The sequence below is a fragment of the Raphanus sativus genome, unplaced genomic scaffold (assembly GCF_000801105.2).
Source record: "Raphanus sativus cultivar WK10039 unplaced genomic scaffold, ASM80110v3 Scaffold0544, whole genome shotgun sequence".
Lineage (NCBI taxonomy): Eukaryota > Viridiplantae > Streptophyta > Magnoliopsida > Brassicales > Brassicaceae > Raphanus > Raphanus sativus.
The window spans coordinates 18,572-36,136 of NW_026615862.1; the positions used below are offsets into that span (position 1 = coordinate 18,572).

Genomic DNA, 17,565 nt, shown 5'->3' on the forward strand with positions numbered 1-17,565 from the left:
TACACTCATACATTAAGAACACCGTAATCGTCCACTCAAGATTTATGGATCTATGGTCACACTGCTTAATTAATAATCACTATGCGTTAATTCATATGCAACGCAAGAGAATGAAGAACTAAATTAAACTTCTCTATCTGTCTTGTTAGCGAATGTTTGTCTGCGGAATAATACAGCGCACTTTTACATTTTGTCAGTAAAATAGTTGCGCATAAACTCTTTTTTTTTTGATAAACTGTTACAATTCGCTTATAAAAACAATCAATTTCATTTGAAGATGTATAAATAAAAAAAAACAGGAGCGTATGAATAAGGCGGATTTTTTGCCACTTTCTCTGGTAATTACTTCAAAAACTACATCTTCCACGACTGTCGTCACTGGTCACATCAATTATTCAATCACTTACATAAATAATGATGCCCCAATTATTGTTTAAGAAGTTACTCAAAAAGTAATATTTCTGGATAATCTTCTTAACTACCATTGTCCTCTCTAGTCTTGAAATCTTTGCTAGAAACATCAGAGTGAAAGGAATTTCTTATTTGGTTTAGTCGATAGAGATTTTAAACATATTACTGAATAAACATAGTTATATTTGATGATAAGTTAACTGATTTGTTTTGTTTCCAAAGTAAATGTATCTATATAATTAAAATAGAAGTACAAAATAGAAATACTCCTTAATTTTACCATTTGTTTAGATTAGAATGCAATTAAAGTAATTTATTGAACCTATATTTAATTATAGTTGTTTCTTCATAATTTAATAATAGATTTAAACATTTAATATATTTCTTAATTTAATTAATATATTTTCTTAAGCGAATTTTAACCTAAATAGACTTTCGAATCGATTTCCTAAAAGATTTTGTATTAACATATTAATAATTTTTAATATTTATTAATAATAAATAATAAAATAAAAAATTCACACATCATAATCAATTTATATAACATATAAATAAAATATAAAATAATTTATTCATAAATTATTAGTAAAATACTTTCATAATATAAATCCGATTAGTTATAAATATTGAATTTGTTTATATGATACATTGTGATATAATAGATAATTAAAATCACAAAATACAATTATTCAAATAATAAATAAAATTGTTATGTTTTAAAATGTTATATCAAAATTATGTATTTTAATTTACAAATATATGTGTGTATATATATATATATTATACCATTAGTACAAAGAAAAAATTTAAGGTGAAAGAAAATATTTATACGGTCACAGTTCAAACTATAGAAATAAACAACTACGGCGCAAGATTATTTTTCTTTAATAAATTTATTTTAATAGAAATCATAGTTTCTAAATATATTTATATATTTTGTATTTATAAATTATTTTATTTGTTTTTAAGGGATATTAAGATTTTGGAATTGAAAAAATTATGACTCACCCCTATATTATTTTAGTTAGGAAATTTAAAATTTATATCAGAATATTTTATTAAACTTTTAATTTTAATTTTTATTATAATTACAAATATTAATTTTCAATTTAAATTTATATTTAAATATTACAAATACATAATTCAATATAAACAAAAAGTTAAAAATATAAAATAAATACCGACCGGACGGATCAAGGTCTAGTTATAGATTAAACGAACTTTATAAAAAAATTGTAGAAATCAAATGATAATGTTAAAAGCCCCAAACTATACTTCATGATCATGACTTTAGAATTGTGTTTAAAAATGTGTTTAAAAAAAAAGATCATGACTTTAGAACTGCTCTGGTATATTACTATTTTTACTCGGTAAAGAGAATACTATATATGGCTCTGTCGATTAATTATGTTTTGTTGTATCAATCGCCAGTATTAATGTCGGTACAAATCAAGAGAAGGACTAATCAAAATTAGAAAATATTTACCAAGATATTAATGATAAAATTTCATGTTTAAGATATTTAAGTACTACTATATCGTAATAAACTATTGCCACAAGGTAATAAATTCATGGACGCATGGCTTTTGGATTTTTTGGAATTCCGTTTTCAAGAATTTTATATTTCGTAGCGACTTCTATATTTTAGATGATAAAAAATACTTGAATAGTAGTGATCAAATATATTTAAAAAATAACAAATGTATTTTGGTGTGGTAGTGGAGATATGCAATTTCGATAGACTCTGTGACTCGATTGAATTTTGTTGTTATTTTGAATTATCATCAAAAATAATTGGATAGGAAACTGTATAATATAAATGGAATCGTTGAAATAACTGACCTTTTACACGGATGTTGTCTTCTACTCAAAATGTTTTGGAGTTTTTAGTTTCGAATCAAAATATTATCAAAATATTGACACAAGACGCGTGAACCAGCCAACCAGGCCATCTTACCGTTTCCTTTTAGCATAAATTGCTAGGACTAAAATTTATCTCATGATGTATATATATAGAACTAGGGTCGGCCCGCCCGTAGGGCGGGAAATTGTAATAAAAGTTATTTTATATTGATTTATGAAATATTTGAAAATCATTATATATTAAAAATCTTATAAACAAAAAAATAATGATAGAATTCTGAGATCATAATAATAAATATTTTTTTGAATTAAAATAATACCTTCATTATTCTTTGATAAATAGCACTATATGTTTAATATTTATTTTAGTTTCAAATGTTTAGTTTTATAATATATAGTACATTATTTATTAGTATATAAATGTGCATATAACAACATATATATATATATATATATATATATATATATATATGTTGAACAAAAGGACATAGAAGAATTATCAATGAAGAGTTATTTTTTATCTATGGTAAACATAAATACGCTAATATGTTTTATCCTAGAAATTATTCGGATTGTGTAATGAATATTCTATTATGCAAATAACTTTAAAACTCATGTAATGCAACTAATGTTATTGTTCTTATTTTTTTTACATATAAAAATATTTAATATTAAATAAAAAGGACTATTTGTTTTAAATTGTTCTTGTTAGAAATATAAATTAATCTAAATAATAATAAAATTTTCTTTGTTTAACTTATTAAACAAATTATTAAAAATTAAAGGTTAATTTAAATACATGAATAATGAATTATGTTATCCTCTTATACATTTATACATGTTTTATAATCCATTGATTATTTTATATTTTCTTATACATTCTTTTCTAAACCTACTGATTTAGAAAGTGGAAAATTGAATTGATTTTAATCTTTTTTTTAATTAGCTAGATTGTACAGTAAGTTAATATTTATCATCCAAAAACCGTTTAGGATTTTAAAACAAATATTTTTTAAAGTATAATTGGTAATTTTCTTTATTTTTATCTGGTTAATATAGGAATATTAATTTCTTGCATTGGATTTTAATATACATTCGGATAATTTTATATGCTTCACAAATTTACCATGATTTTCTTATTATTTGATATGAAATAATTTATTTTATTTAATACTATATATTTATTTAAAAGATATCAAATAATCATATTTTATTTTATTTAATACTATATATTTTATTTAAAGATATATTATGTACTAATATTTCGAGTAAAGTGTATGAAAATTTCAAACATATTACTATATTGAGTTAGTTTATCACAATTTTATTTTGCAATACAAAAAGTATATATTTCTTATAATTTATGTATATCTGATAAAACGACAAATGACATCCCTTTTTGTTTTAAGAATATATATATATATATATATATATACTTAAATTACAAATGATATAATATTCACATACGATGAACTATCACCAAAAGAAATGAACAAATTATATATATATATATATATATATATATATGTAGTATATTTGTATAATTTTCTTTTATTCGAAACCCTAAAATATTATACAATTATCTTAAATATATGCTAATCAGAATTTTGTTACATATTTTTAGAAAAAGAAAAATGACTTCATCTAATTACATTTTCGTAATCACAATCATCTTCTGATATCTTCATAATTGGCTTTGCCTAGACCATCAATGAAGAAGTTTACACTAATGCTGCAGAGGCTTAATGTATAGAGCTAAATTTAAAAGATATAAGCTATATTTAGAAATATTTTTCATAAGAATTTCATCAGAATCAAAGACCGAAAGATGCATCGATATTCGATGTACCTTTTCATTTTCTGAAGTTTTCCACTTTAAGGCTATCTCATGTTATAAATCCACGGTAACGTCATGTTTCATGGCTCCTTAAATCAGCACACATCTCCTAACTCCTAAGCATGTATTCTTGAAAGTAGAGAAACCTCAAAAAAAAAACACACCCAACAATCTATAAGAGAGAGTTCACTGATCATTTAGCATCGGGAAACAATACCTACTTTATTTGTAATATATATAAGAACTTTGTCATGATCATGGAAATAGTTTGCAGGTTTAACATGCCATTTCTCTGCAACCTTGACCCATTTGTGATATTGACAAATCACTAAAACCACAAACAAACAGAAAAGGTGAATGAATTCAAAACAAAATCATACCACATGTTTTCCTTTATGCCCTGAGTCTTATCCTTCTTAACAGCTTCCTCATCAACATATAATACTTATACTCTGTATCTTTTCTCTGCAAATCCTCAGGCAATTCGAGTTATTCTTTCTCTGATACATCTAAAAATGCTATCTTTTGTTCTAGCACTAAACAATTGTAACTCGGAAAGGAAGAAAAGGAAATTCAGTTGACAACTCACAACTCATTATTAGAAAAAAAATATTTCAACTCCTAAAATAACACCATTAAGAAAACAAATGTTCGTGAAACTATGCAAAACATCACTTTACTATTCTCTTAGGAATATCAACAAACAGGTTATATGAATAAGTGACTTTTCTTTAGGCTGTTGGATGTGTCTCATGCGTTTGTGTCTCATGGAGGATGAATGGTTGTAATGGTCATATTGATATACTTCTTAGTTACAGCAACTTTCTCAAATGTAAGAGTTCGAAACCAACCATTCATCCTCCACAGCTTCCAAAGTCAGAGATGACGTCATCTTCTCCACCACCTTTTCTTCTTGATCCGTTTCACAAATCTTCTTCTTTGTTGAGATTTATTAACCTATAAATAATACCACGGATATGTGTCAAGGATTCATCAATCACTGGCTTTATCAAGTGTTAACAAAACATAACTTGTGTCTCACCTCTTTCTCGAGTTCTTTTCTCTTGCCTGATAGACTGTTCTCGTTAGGACACACGTTCTGATCAGGAACCAATCGCTGAGATGAATCTGTCTCACAGGCTCGGTTTTGACTCAATCCAGATTAGAGTTGGAGGTAGAAGGTACCAAGGTGGTAGTAGTAGCCTCTCCCGAGAGGTTTCCGTTTTGCTGTTGCTTAGCAATCACGGAGGATCGAGCTGCTCGCCAAGAAGACGCTGGGATGGTTCACGGTTGTTGGCATAAGTGTCGCCTGAAAACGAAAAAAGAAGAAAAATAATAATCAACAACTGGATTTGAGACCATCTCCCAAAGAGGGAAATTATAATCCTGATATTTTTTATATATGTGAGCCTAATGCCACTGTGTGTTCAAACACTTCGATGAACATGAATTTTAAGAACAGAATTAAAAAAAAAAAACATAATCAACAACCGAAACCAAAAATAGGATTTTTGAAAACAACTGGATTCGAAACCATCTCCAGGGAAGAAAAATAGATTTTATATAACATATCTCCCAAGGATGAACACGAATTTCTAGAACAGAATCACCTTAGAGTCACCCATGAGCTCGCTTCTGGCTTCTCAAAACCTGAGGAGGCACACCACCACGCTGGGAAATCAGAAAAAAAAAATGATAGATGAGTTAGTCATTATACGGGTGCGGTGAGGATGATGATCATGGGAAGAAGACTAACCTTTATATAGGAAAATTTTCACCGACTGGAAGGGAGTCGAGAAGGATTGAATGTGTAATCGTGGATGGCGTGGATCTAAAAGGAGTAAAGATGACTATTAATGACGATAAACCACTGAATCACGAAACGTACAATATATAAGTTGAATTGGAGACAAAACAACAGGAATGAAACTGACATAGAGATTCAATATGAATATCTGACACAGAGAACCTCCATTACAGTTTGACCTAAACGGATCTTGAGAAAAGGAAGAACCCTAGAATCCATCGAAAAGATGACTTTTCACTTTTCAGGTCACGACAGAAAAAAAAACACATCTCATAGACCGTAGTTCTACGAAGCGTTGCAGCCCAAGAAAACACTCGTAGAGGCCCATTAACAACATTCCCTAAACGTCAGAATTCAGAAATAACACTCGCCTGGACACGTGTCGTCTGTTTAAGATGCGAATTTCTTACTTGGCATCCGATGTGGAGGCATCAGGAGGGAAGGAAGGTCTTTTTTATATATAAAGATTACAGTCATGCAAAATGGGATTCCTGCAAAATCAATGTTACATATAGAAAAAGTTAACACACACATACATGTATACTTAATTTCAACATTATATATATTAATATATACCACCAGACATATATATAATTTGTTGTCCCTTTGAGGACATCCAATAAAATTACAACGATATAAAAAAGATTATCATGGTCCATACTTAAGGATTGACACGTACAATTCGAAAAACTGTCCAAGTTTTTTAGTTAAAAAAAGTTTTTGTTCAATTCTTTTTATTGAACATAGTGAATAAAACATCATTTCAAAGATGTAATAAATAATTAGAAGTTTAAAAAAAAATAAAATAAAAATAATTAGAAGTGTGAAAAGAATTGCTTGCTCGGTCTTATCTCAATACAGCTAATACACCTTTTTGAGAGAAATACAGCTAGTACATTCACTTAATATATGTCAAACTTAGTACGCGTACATATACCATATCAAGTTACTAATTATAATAACCTAAATTGGATTGACAAAGTTTATCAAAACATCTGCATGGGACAAAATGTCAGTGACAAAGATGAAGATAAGCTTAAACTGCCTGATTATATATATGATTTAAATTTAACCTCTCTTCTTTGGCTCTTTTTGTTGTTGTTGCATTGACTTATTATGCTTTAGTATTGACCTTAGTAAATGAATTCACAAGGTAAAAACTTCTTTTGTCAGCAAAACCAGTATTCTCTATTTATTTTATTTTCAACCATACATATATATAAACTAAACCAGAAATTATTGACTGGTTAGCACGAGAGTTTAACGAATTTTTTGATATGATACACGAATTTTATTTCTGACTATGGTATATGTATGTGCACCACCGTAAATATAACGGTCGTGCAATAAATTGCATCAAAGCACAACGGCAGAAGTAGTTATGCGTATACATCGATGTGGAGTACTAAATAATTGGGTTTTAAAACTATAGAGATCGTGGAAATTTGACCAACAATATATTTTGTAAATTAATAAGAGACTAAAATATTTGACCAGATTTGATAGTTGATTATTTCTCTTTCTCCCAACAACATTTTATACATAATTAAGTTTGGGACAAGACTTGGGTTCACCCCTTATGATAAATTCTCAAATTCACCTCAATTGTTAGTACCAATCAAAGTGCCATGTAAGATTAGTAAAAAAAGGAAACAAAATTAAAAAAAAAAAAAAAGTAAAAATACGTCGACTAATTTTTGTAACGCTATCTATGGTTTCTTCTTCATCACCAACACATAATTTTAAAAGCTTCTTTATCATCCACACAAAATATTGAAAACTTTATTTGTCAAATTGATGTTTACAATCCTCTGCCTTTATATCTTAAATCTAAACCCAAAACACTAAACCCTAAACCCAAAATACTAAACCCTAAATCCTTGGGTAAACTCTAAACTCTTGGGTAAACCCTAAACCCTTGGGTAAAAAGATATTCAAAGGTTTAGAGTTTACCCAAGGGTGTAGGGTTTATCCAAGGGTTTAGGGTTTAGTTTTTAGGATTTACCCTAAAATTTAGGATTTCGTGTTTTGGGTTTACCAATTTGACAAACAAAGCTTTCAATATTCTGTGTGGATGATAAAGAAGCTTTCAATATTTTGTGTAGATGATGAAAAAGAAACCATGGATAGTGTTAAAAAAAAATAATCTACGTCTTTTTTATTTTTTTCCTTTTTTTAATTTTGTTCCCTTTTTCATTAATCTTACATGGCATTTTGATTGGTGCTAACAATTGATGTGAATTTGAGAGTTCACCAGAGGGGGTTAACCCAAGTTTTGTTCTTAAGTTTGGATAGTAACACAAAAGGGGCATTAAACTTTTTCTTAAAATATTTATGAGAAAACAAAGCTAAGAACGCATCATTATGAAATATCATCGAATGTGACTAATGGCTATACATTCGATACATATGCCATTAGCCTTTTACTTCTCCAAAATTAAAAGAACATGTAATCAAAAGAGGCAGAATCTAATAAAGTAAGTTTCCTAAGCTTAGCGAAGTTTCGAAAAAGAGAGTTTCATACGCTTTTGGTTTCAGTTCTCATATAGTCAATTTATTCGATAATCATTATACTCTTTTAAATAATTTAAGTTAAGACAAATCGTCTTTTTCTGTTTAGTTCGGATCTAGCCTCAGTTTTAGACAGTGGTTTTAGAACATGTTAGCTATGGTACATGAACATTACCATCGGAGGTCTACTCGTTGTTAACACAAATTATAAAATATAAGAAGACAAAATAGAATCAAACTCATTCTATTATTTTTTATTCTAAACGACATTTTAATAATATTACCAAATAAAACCAAAAGAAATCGAATGCGGACATCTTATAGTGCACTTTTTCATCAACCCACTTTAGGGTTTAATTATATCGTTTTCTATTGATTTATTTATTATGAAACTAAAGCCACACTCGAAACAAGCACTTATCCAGCTGTGAACTTTATCATAAGATTCATAACCAACCGCTGAGTTTAATCGGTTAACTAATTAATTGCGGAGCAAACCGTACGAATTTCACCATTAGCACCCGTAAGGACACCAATATTACTCATCCTGACCATAGCCCTAGCAAACTCAGTGTTGAAGGTGCTGCTTGGACTCATCAACTGTTGCACAATAGGTCTAGTCGCTGGATCGGACCAGAGGACTTGATCGGATTGGAGGACTGCACGGCCACGGCTTAGGTTGTTGTAGTATGAGGTGTCGAAAGTGGTTGCACTTCCGGTGTCGAGATCAACACGTACTGATGCATCGCCGTTTTGGGGACATTGTGTCTGAAGCTGCGCCAAAAATGTTGGGTCAATGGCTGGATCTGCTGGGCCTGTAGTGCTGTTGTATAGCCTGTTCCTGAATGCACCGCAACCTGCTTGTCCGATCGTGTGTCCTCCTGTTAATAACATTAATACGTAACTGATTTAGTACATGCTGTTCATAAATTCACAAACATGATTACAAAAAAAAAAATCTCAAATGAATTCTCCTATATTATCCAAATAATGTTTCATTTTCTATTTTTCTGAGAAAATTGTATATACAACAATTGGAAATTTATTTCCTACTATTCTATTAAAAAGTAGTTTGAATTATTCAACGAAAACATGAAAGATTTTTTTTTCTAATACATAGTTTTCTAACGTTAAATTACTGATTTTTTTTGGGTAAAAGGTTAAATTACCGAATTGATAGTAATTGTTATATAGGTAATGGATTGTGTAAAATGTAAACTACTAACCGACGAGGACGACGAGTTCGCGTGTACTGAGATTCACGGCGCCGAATTTCTGCTGTTGAACGGCGACGGAGTCACCGGCACCAGGGAGATTGTTAGCGTTCGAAGCCAAAGAAACTCGACCATCTCTACGTCCGGTTGGTACTTGCCAACTAATTCCTCTTGTCTACATGCAAATTAACCCATGCACGTATAAACGTTACTTGCACGTTACAAATAAAAATTATAAATGCATGCGATGGTACTAAAAGTAATTAAAGGCTTACGAGGACGACAGAGTCGCGAGCGGCTAAAGCTAAAATATCAGCACAAGAGACGACTCCAGGGCACGCAGCTTCGAGCTGTGTTTTGGCGTTGTCAATGACTTCAAATCCACGGAGGTTGAGGTTCGAACGGGATGTTCGCTCGGTGTTAGCTCCCGAGATAAGGATCGAACCGTCGCAGCCTAGGACGAAGCAGTCGTGGAAATGCATTCTTAGTATCCCGGGTGCGATTCTCGGGTTAGAGTTGAATCCAGCTGTCACGGCGTTTCGGACAATGGTTTCCGCGGTAGGACATGTGGTCGAGTAAAACCCTACCCGCGTGCCAGAACCAGGACCCGGCCTTGCGGTGGCTTGTCCGTGGACCGAGATGGCTAGATAGCTAAGGAAGGTAATGAATAAGCATACGGATCTAACCAAACCCATCTTGTATATTTTATTTTTAGGGTTTTAGAAGATCTAAGTGTGTGTTTTTTTTTTGTTGTAGTGAGTTGAGTGGTTCGTATTAGAATACTATTTATAGAGGGTATTGATAAGTCAGACAATGACGTGTGAGTCAACTAAGCCGGCTATGGCGTTTGTATGGATTAAATGAAACGACGTGGTTTTGAGACATTCAGTCTCCGAAAGCGCGTGTTGTATTGGTCAGTGCAATGTGACCTGGTCGGCTTTAAATGCATTCGGTTCTGGATTTGTTCTTCTGATCGTTAACTTGATCGATTGAATACGTACTGATAGAAATACTGTTTACGTTAGGAGATTTTTTTTGTAACATCGAGTAAGAGTTTTGTTTTGTTAAGGTCTACTTCATTTTAGAAAATAAATATGAAACTAGAGATGAGAGCAATTGTTTGAATATAAGTATATACATCCATTTCTAGAAGGTAGGTTTAAGTTTGAAGATTGGAGGGCCTTATTTCTTAGCAAAGTGGACTGGTCTGCCAAGTGGAGTCCAATACAAAAATATCCAAAGGGTTATAGTTTTTCATTTTCAAAGAAAAATTAAATAACGTAAGACCTTTTCGTTAAAAGACATAATAACTTAAGTACGTAAGACCTTTTCGTTAAAGGACATAATAACTTAACTACTTAAACTATGTAAGACCATTTCGTTGAAAGACATACTAAATTAAGCTATGCACAGAAAACCTTCGTGTAACGTAAGACTTTCATTCGTTATGTATTGTAGAAGTTGTAGATTTTCGAAATATACAATTTAGGTTTTGTGACAAAAAAATACAATTTATTAGGTTATGTATGTTTTAGCTAGCTATTAATATTTGTTCTTCACGTTGATTTGTTTCAAATTGAGACATCAAGTTGCATTTTATAACTTGAATATCTTTCTCGGATAATATGTGGCCATTAAGGTTTACCAATACATGTGATAATGTTTTGAGAAGCTGACTTTTAAGCAAAATCATCAGTAAGATAAGTCGATAAACGACTGAAGAATCTGGCAATTAGTGAGACAGTTTTGGAAGTATCTTCCAGTAAAACTATCTCCGACTTCCATATCCAACCAATTATCTTCCATATCTTCCGGAATCTATGCTTTTCGTTGATGGCATGCGTTTGAAGTTTCAATTAACACACACGATCGTGTATAAATATATACCATAGTGCATTTTATATATTTTGAAATTACTAGTAATATTTTAAAATGTTAACTTGGTGTGTTACATTTTTGCGCGGGATAAATATTTCAGGCTTTCATTCAGCCAATATATATCAAGAAAATATCTGACTTTCGTTTTTGAGAAGAGAAGAAAATATTGGTTGGTTCAAAAAAAAAATATTGGTTTAATATGTATATGCAACAATACAATTGGAGGCGGTTACAAAACAAGAGAGAGAGAGAGAAACTTTTTTCTCTCTAGAGTCTCTCCCCCAAATCTCTTGAAACCCTAGCGCCGCCAACATCTGATCTCTGTTCCGGTGGAGGAGATCGACGGCAAGCTAGCTGAGCGGGTCTCCTCCGCCACCCCGGCGTTTCCTTCTTCCCTTCTTTTGCCTTCCTCCACCATCCTTCTCCTCTCCATCTGCTCCGATATGCTTTTTTCCTCTGGTCCTCTCTGGTTCACCGGTGACTAATCAACGGCGAGGCGGGCGTCTGTCAAGCCGCTGGAGGAGAAGCGAGGTGCAGCAAGCTGAAGCGATGGGTGTAGCCAGTAGGGATTCTCTTGCAACAAAGGGTCTTTTCTTAGATCTGGGTCAGATCTAGGGGTCCACGGTTCGTCGGGAATGGAGAGCGTCGCTGCCTCTCCTGGAACCTTCCTTACCGTTCTCCAAACCCTCTGTCGTCGATTTGTTTTCCTCTGGTCAGTGTGAGTTCCTCTTCTCTGTTTCCGGCAGATGCACGGTGTGGGGGCCATCGTGGAGGATTCTCTGTCGCTCGATCTGTCTCTTTGCACTTTGGTTCCGGTGAGCTCCTCCTCTTCGCAGATCGGTAAGGGATCTTGGGCTGTCCCGTAGTTATGCCGCCGTGGCGTCTGGAGTCTCTCACCTTCCGTAGTAGCTCTCGCCTGATTTGTGAGCTATGTCTCACACTGCCCTTAAATCATTTGATTGTCTTTTGGCTGTCCGAAGATGTTAGCTGCCTTTTACGAGTTTTGTCGAGCCTTCCGACTTGGTCTGTGGCCGGTTTCTGCCGTTTCCCTACCGCCTGCGTCCACACCGTGAAGCTCAAGAATCTCTTAAGGTTTGCTGTTGTTGGTACTTCTGGAGTTGGTAGCGTTGTATAGGCTGATGCAGAGCTTGGTCACCTCTTCCGGCTAATGCAGTTGCAGCCTCCCGCCCAAGGGGACTCTGGTTATCAGACTTCTTTGAGGCCTACTCCTTTTGCAGGTTCCAGCTTAAGGCGGCTCAGTCATCTCAACTCTTCAAGTGATCAGTGCAAAGAGACACATCATTAGCCTTAGCATTAATCTAGTTTACTAGATTAGTCCTATTATGTTCTACAAGCTTTTTTAATCTTTTTTTGCGGCTTGTACAACCAAAGTAGCTTCTTGAAGCTTTTTGGATTTCAAGTTTCACCACTTGTAATCTATTTCATTACCAGTTAATGATATTAACATTCTTAGCAAAAAAAAAATATGTATATGCGTCATATTCTGAATTTAAACCATGCATGTTAGTTCAACGGATTACTGTAAATGATGTATCAAACTATCAATAATCCCCCCCCCACACACATAGACCGAGTTAATTTACATAAACCTTCCATTGTAATGCCACTATAATGCTTATGAGCGGGGCTTGTGGTCCAGTGGTAGTGGACGAACCTTGAATGCAAACACATTCTAAATTCGATCTTCATGCTACAGAAACTAAGTTACATTATCCTAATCACCACGGTTGCGGATACGTATGTATGAAAACCCAGGAAATGACCTATCGTGGGCTGCATCTCCCACCCGAAGATTAAGTCCGTATATTTAATAGACCCATATTTAACCCTTTTCTTTAACAAAAAAATGTTCGCAATTATAATTTTAATTGATTTCTTTTAACTAAAACTAGAGTGTTAATCATTTATAAAAGATAATGTCTTTTGAGTTAACTTGATAAATTTCACATTTTTTTGACTAAAATGCATTTGCTTTACACTATGTATATAGTATGTGCAAAACCATTGGCTTGAGATACTCTCATTCAGATAGACTCTAGCATATTTAAAGTGTTCAGAATGGGCTAATTAACTGTATTTTAACTAAACTCATGATGTAAAGTAATTCATAAGTTATAGGCTTATAGCTGAGCTCAACTCATTATCAAGTATCTCAATAAACTGAAGTCAAATTATCGTTACCTTAGTATATAGTTTTCATGATTAGGTGAGAGAGAAGTATTAAGTATACTACCATAATTTTCTCCATTTTACACGGAGAAGAAGTCTACTACTTCGCCTTCTGGCTCCATTGTCATTACATTTTTTTTTGCATTTGTTAAATTAATATTCAAACGTAAATACAAATCACACCAAGCCGACAAGGTAAAGCTATTTCTATTGTCACTACATCATTTTGACTAAATGACTATCTTTTTCTTATAATTATAGAATAGGATATATCCTAACACAATAAAATAATGTTAAACTAAAAAAACAATTATTAACAAACTACATATCTCAATTTTAGTGTTTTAGATTCATTATCTGCTAAATTTATACTTTTATACCATCTTTTTATAATTTTCCATATATTTCCTTTTTATATTTATCTCTAACAACTTGTTGTCTGGATTTTTATCTTCAAAATTTTATTTTGTTTTTGTTAGTTTTTTATATTTTTGAATCATATTTAATAGTTAAAATACAGTAGATATGCAAACATCTTTGGACACATTTGCATAAGAAAAGAGTGTGAATCCTCAATTTTAGGAGGACATCAAAAGAACATGATAAATTATTAATTTTACTTATTTTTAGTTACATTTTGCTTATATTTTTTATATTTTACAAATAGTATATTTGATTTTTTAAAAGAAAATTATCATTTTAGAGTTTTGTTATAATTGTGTATACTTCTTTTGTTAAAAGGTTCGCATATAAGAAAAAAAATAACAATTTTTTTAAAAATAACTGAAATTACTTGTTTTAAGAAAAGAAAGAGTAAGAGAAAGATTAGAGATTTGGTTATAGAGGAGTGAGCTAGTGTGGGCAAATCAAAATTAGTGGACACGACAGAGTGTTATGCCCCAATATTCAGAAAAAACGAGATCCAATAGAAATTTCCAGTTTAATTAGTTTAAAATATTTCTAATTAAACTTAATTTAACAAGGAAAATGTGTTTTTTATCAAAACCATAGTTGAAACGGAATTCGTTGCACTGAGTATAAGATGGTTTTGATAAAATTTCTGTGATGGAGGCTATTGAGCCAGATTTTTTAGGCATAATAGGCTCACCAAGCCCAATTCAAATAAAAGAGACTATCTATCTATTACTGTATATGTGCTAAACCATTTGCTTGAGATACTGTCATTCTCATAGGCTCCAGCATATATATATAGGTTTTTCGGAATGACTAAGAGCATGATTAACTCCAGTCTCTTAGCCGGAATTCTTAATTTATAATTTAAATATATATATTTTTATATTTTTTTGGCTAAAAGACAGTTTTTATATATATTATTTAATAGACGGTTTTTAAATTTTTTAGTTAAAATTTTTTAAAAATTAAGAATAGTCTCTTATCCGAAACTAAAAATTCCAGTTAAGAGACTATGATAAATCATAGTTTAGTAAACTTTGTTTTAACTCAACTCACGAAGTAAATTATTTAATATGTTCAACTCATTTATAAAGTATACTTCAATAAGATAAAAGGTCAAAAGTATCGTCATCTTTACTATGGTTTCCACTTTTCATGATTGGTTGAGAGAAATAAGTATATACTTAATACCATATTTTTCTTCATTTTACACGGAGAAGAGTCTACTAATTCGCCTTCTTCTGGCTCCATCGTCATTACATCATTTTGACTAAAAGGACCAACTCTTTCAATTATGGAGCTGTAATTAACTTATAAACCATGTGAATACTACCCAATCCGAAGTACGTCTAGCTACACATAACAAGATACTTAGGTCTTCCAAATATAATTTTTATTAAGGTATAATAATCTCGGGAACTTGGAGTTGGAGACGCTATAGGATCAAGTTAAGATATATAATGGAAACAGTATCTGATTGTTTCAAATGGACAGATAATATATCTGAATATAACAAAGTTTTTACATATCTCTCTACTCCTCGTTGCCGGAAACTCCCTCGGTCTGAGAAGCTCCTCCCCCATCTGTAATGATATCAGAGCAAAAGAGATGGAACAGTAAGTCCTCAAGTTGTTTTGAACATGGAACATGATAAGATGGGAACTTTTTTTTTACCTTGACCGCCTTCGGATGGAGCACATGGAGACTTCCTGTAACGCGTCTGTTGCTGCGTTGGCTGCAGAAGTGGGGTGCAAGATATTAAGATTAGAAACAAACTAAGGAACAGCTGAAAAAAACGTGGTTCAAGATCACTTACCTGTAACTTGGGACGAAGAGCTTCAAGAGGTCCCTTCGGCTTGGCAACACCTTGCTGTTTTTCAATCAAGACAATTAATCATTAACACCATGAGAGTGGAAACATTATAGAGAGAGAGAGAGAGATCATATTTGATAACCTGAATAAAAACAACAAAAACACTCATGGGATCAAAGTTACCTTTCCAAGAGCCCAATCAGCTGAGTCGAAGTATGCTCGCTCATGATCCTGATATAAGTAAAAAACCACACACCTCATCAGAAACACACACAAAACAAATCTCTTTAGACATAGATAAATTATATAACCTACCTTGGAAATGAGAGGTGGTTTCTTTGGCATGAGCCCTCCATACTTGTTCTTCACAGCAGCCTCCTACCACAACAAATGCAATTCAAAAGAAAGAGTTAGATCATTATCTAGTATTAGTAAAGTGAGAGTTAAGACACAAACCTCCTGCTGCGGTGATGGCATTGACTTTTCTTCTTCATTAGCTTTCAAATCCTCTACGCTAGACATTATGATCTCTCTCTCAATAACACCACCAAAATACTCTGCAATAACGTATCATAAATACAACAACATTCCTTAGTAAAAAAAACACAAGATCACTTAACTAAAGGAAGCTAATAACTTAACACAACCTAGTAATATCAACTAGGAATGATAAAAAAAATTGTTTTGCATCATCAATGCTTCCTAGTTGATATTACTAGGGCTTTGAATGGTGACCAACAAGGCAATGAAGAGGAACATTTTAACTCCCTTACCATTCCAATAAAATTTTACAGCATTTTTAAAACAAATTTTTATCATTTTTCTCCTAATCTAAATTGGTTACCAGTTTAGATACTATAACCCTGTGACGTAAATGATCTGTTCTGTTAAGTGTTAATGAGACTTAACTATGAACAACCTGTATAAACTATATAATATGATGATGAGCTCCTTAATCAAAGCATCATCCACATTCTACAGGGATCAATGGATTCTCAGTCCTTCAGATTGGAATCAAAATCAACCATGTGATTGTGATGTGAGTCAGATCTCTCCACAATGCCAATATATAGATAACGATCGGTATAAAACTCAAAAGCGTTTCAACTAATATACGATCGGATCATCACGACGCGAAGGCGAATCAGAGATTAACAAAGCAAAAGCCGATCGCAAAAAAAAAAAAAAAATCAAAATGTCGAATCAGAGAGCTTAACTAACACCAAAAACAAAGCCATAAGGCGATAAGATAACTAACTCAGATTTGATGTTTAGAGAAAATCAATCAGATAATCTCAAAAACGAAGAAACGAAAATGGAGAATCGAGGACTAACCAGGAGCGAGGGAGGAAGGATTTGTGATGGTTTAGAAATTGAGATTGAAAGAAAAAAAATGAAAGGAACCAAGATACAAAGCGATGAGCGTAAATTGGTAATTATAGTCAGACGCACGAGCCCGCATTCAACTGGGCCAAGTTTAATCTTTCTTTCCACCGGCCCATTAGCAATTTCATCATTATGTTTGTTTTCTGGTTCAACATTGGATTTGAGTTTTCAAATATTATGAGGACTGATGATGAGAAATTTTATAGCTTCACATCATTTGTCACCAATATAAATTTCTTTC

General features: G+C 32.2%; 2 protein-coding genes, 1 long non-coding RNA gene and 1 other non-coding gene across 6 annotated transcripts; 1 reads left to right on the forward strand and 3 right to left on the reverse strand.

The window, feature by feature from the left end:
• Positions 1-4,683: 4,683 nt before the first annotated feature.
• On the reverse strand, positions 4,684-6,178 carry LOC108810990 (uncharacterized). 2 transcript variants are annotated; one of them, XR_008940252.1, is made up of 5 exons: positions 6,046-6,178; positions 5,868-5,942; positions 5,722-5,782; positions 5,154-5,420; positions 4,684-5,068 (listed from the first exon to the last, which is right to left on the reverse strand). It is a non-coding gene; the product is annotated as an uncharacterized LOC108810990 (long non-coding RNA). The 2 variants fall into 2 exon arrangements; XR_008940253.1 differs by having other exon boundaries at positions 6,081-6,143.
• A 340-nt stretch (positions 6,179-6,518) lies between these two features.
• On the forward strand, positions 6,519-6,622 carry LOC130502411 (U6 spliceosomal RNA). Its single transcript, XR_008940255.1, has one exon. It is a non-coding gene; the product is annotated as a U6 spliceosomal RNA (small nuclear RNA).
• A 2,028-nt stretch (positions 6,623-8,650) lies between these two features.
• LOC130502406 (peroxidase 71-like) lies at positions 8,651-10,384 on the reverse strand. Its single transcript, XM_056997197.1, has 3 exons — positions 9,919-10,384; positions 9,656-9,818; positions 8,651-9,310 (listed from the first exon to the last, which is right to left on the reverse strand). Exons 1-3 carry the CDS (start codon positions 10,336-10,338, stop codon positions 8,907-8,909), a joined length of 987 nt encoding a protein of 328 aa, XP_056853177.1. The 5' UTR covers positions 10,339-10,384; the 3' UTR covers positions 8,651-8,906.
• Positions 10,385-15,563: 5,179 nt separating this feature from the next.
• Positions 15,564-17,371, reverse strand: LOC130502410 (uncharacterized). Of its 2 annotated transcripts, XM_056997202.1 has the most exons (7): positions 17,274-17,371; positions 16,395-16,495; positions 16,254-16,316; positions 16,122-16,169; positions 15,942-15,995; positions 15,800-15,860; positions 15,564-15,708 (listed from the first exon to the last, which is right to left on the reverse strand). In XM_056997202.1, the coding sequence occupies exons 2-7, from the start codon at positions 16,458-16,460 to the stop codon at positions 15,659-15,661; spliced, it is 342 nt and encodes a 113-aa protein (XP_056853182.1). In that variant the 5' UTR covers positions 16,461-16,495; positions 17,274-17,371; the 3' UTR covers positions 15,564-15,658. The 2 variants fall into 2 exon arrangements, with proteins under 2 accessions (XP_056853182.1, XP_056853181.1); XM_056997201.1 differs by having other exon boundaries at positions 16,122-16,316.
• Between the last annotated feature and the right edge of the window lie 194 nt (positions 17,372-17,565).

Excerpts from the sequence above, each read along its gene's own strand:
- LOC130502406 (XM_056997197.1), bottom strand. The coding sequence starts at position 10,338 with ATGGGTTTGGTTAGATCCGTATGCTTATTCATTACCTTCCTTAGCTAT. Across the intron at positions 9,819-9,918 it reads CTCGCGACTCTGTCGTCCTC|ACAAGAGGAATTAGTTGGCA; the intron begins GTAAGCCTTTAA and ends ATTTGCATGTAG. Across the intron at positions 9,311-9,655 it reads CGAACTCGTCGTCCTCGTCG|GAGGACACACGATCGGACAA; the intron begins GTTAGTAGTTTA and ends TGTTATTAACAG.
- LOC130502410 (XM_056997201.1), bottom strand. The coding sequence starts at position 16,460 with ATGTCTAGCGTAGAGGATTTGAAAGCTAATGAAGAAGAAAAGTCAATG. Across the intron at positions 16,317-16,394 it reads TGCCATCACCGCAGCAGGAG|GAGGCTGCTGTGAAGAACAA; the intron begins GTTTGTGTCTTA and ends TTGTTGTGGTAG. Across the intron at positions 15,709-15,799 it reads TCCATCCGAAGGCGGTCAAG|ATGGGGGAGGAGCTTCTCAG; the intron begins GTAAAAAAAAAG and ends ATATCATTACAG.